The sequence below is a fragment of the Apteryx rowi genome, unplaced genomic scaffold (genome assembly GCF_003343035.1).
Source record: "Apteryx rowi isolate R43461 unplaced genomic scaffold, aptRow1 scaffold_2155, whole genome shotgun sequence".
Lineage (NCBI taxonomy): Eukaryota > Metazoa > Chordata > Aves > Apterygiformes > Apterygidae > Apteryx > Apteryx rowi.
Genome location: NW_020448481.1, coordinates 3,235 through 4,308, shown reverse-complemented (window position 1 = coordinate 4,308; position 1,074 = coordinate 3,235). Strand labels below are relative to the sequence as shown.

Here is a 1,074-nt window from a genome sequence, read left to right as displayed (position 1 = left end):
GCATTTGCACGAGGGCAGCGTGCATTTGAGTGAGTGCAGTGTGTGCTTGCACGAGGGCAGCGTGCATTTGCACGAGGGCGCTGCGCACGCACGTGAGGCCATGAAGGCGCTGCGCGTTTGCAGGAGGGCGGTGGGCCCTCGCGCAAGGGCAGCGTGCATTCGCGCCATGGCAGTGGGAACCTGCACGAGGGCGCTGTGCATTGGCACAAGGGTGGCGTGTGCTTGTGCGAAGACGCAGTGCGTTGGCACAAGGGTGCTGTGCATTGACATGGGGGTGCTGCACACTGGCACAAGGGTGACGTGCCCTTGCACACGGGCCCTGTGCATTTGCACGAGAGTGGTATGCACTTGCACAAGGGTGCAGTGCATTTGCACGAGGGCGCTGTGCATTGGCCCAGGGACTCTGTGCTCTTGCACAAGGGCACCGTGCATTGGCCCAGGGGCGCTGTGCATTTGCACGAGGGAGGTATGCACTTGCACGAGGGCGGCATGCCATTGCACAAGGGCGCTGTGCATTTGCACGAGGGAGGTATGCACTTGCACAAGGGTGTGGTGCATTTGCACGAGGGCACCGTGCATTCGCACAAGGGTGCAATGCCCTTGCACGAGGGCGCCGTGCATTCGCACGAGGGTGCCGTGCGTCGGCGCGGGGGCTCGCACCGCTGCCCGAGGACGCTGCGAGGCCGTGCCCCCCCCGCCCCCCCCGTCCCCCCCGCCGCAGGTGAGCGCCCAGCGCAAGGTGGGGGTGCTGTACTGCCGCGCGGGGCAGGGCTCCGAGGAGGAGATGTACAACAACGAGGGCGCCGGGCCGCCCTTCGCCGAGTTCCTGGCGCTGCTGGGCTCCCGCGTGCGCCTGCGCGGCTTCGCCCGCTACCGGGCCCAGCTCGACACCAAGAGTGAGCCGGGGGCGCGCGGCCGGGACGGGGACACGGGGACACCGGGACAGGGACACCGGGATGGGGACAGGGTGGGACATGAGGACACAGGGATGGGATGGGGATGGGGACAGACAGGATGGGGACAGGATGGGGATGGGGACAGGGACACCGGCACGGGGACACCAGGATGGGGACG

At 67.5% G+C, this 1,074-nt stretch overlaps 1 protein-coding gene across 1 annotated transcript in view; it reads left to right on the top strand.

The window, feature by feature from the left end:
- Positions 1-166: 166 nt before the first annotated feature.
- LOC112965425 (signal-induced proliferation-associated protein 1-like) overlaps positions 167-1,074 on the top strand; it is a gene marked incomplete at its 3' end in the record, with an annotated part of 4,116 nt that continues 3,208 nt past the window's right edge. The window contains exons 1-2 of the mRNA XM_026064393.1: positions 167-295; positions 722-896. Coding sequence (XP_025920178.1) covers positions 167-295; positions 722-896 — 304 coding nt within the window. The remainder of the gene's footprint in view (positions 296-721; positions 897-1,074) is intronic.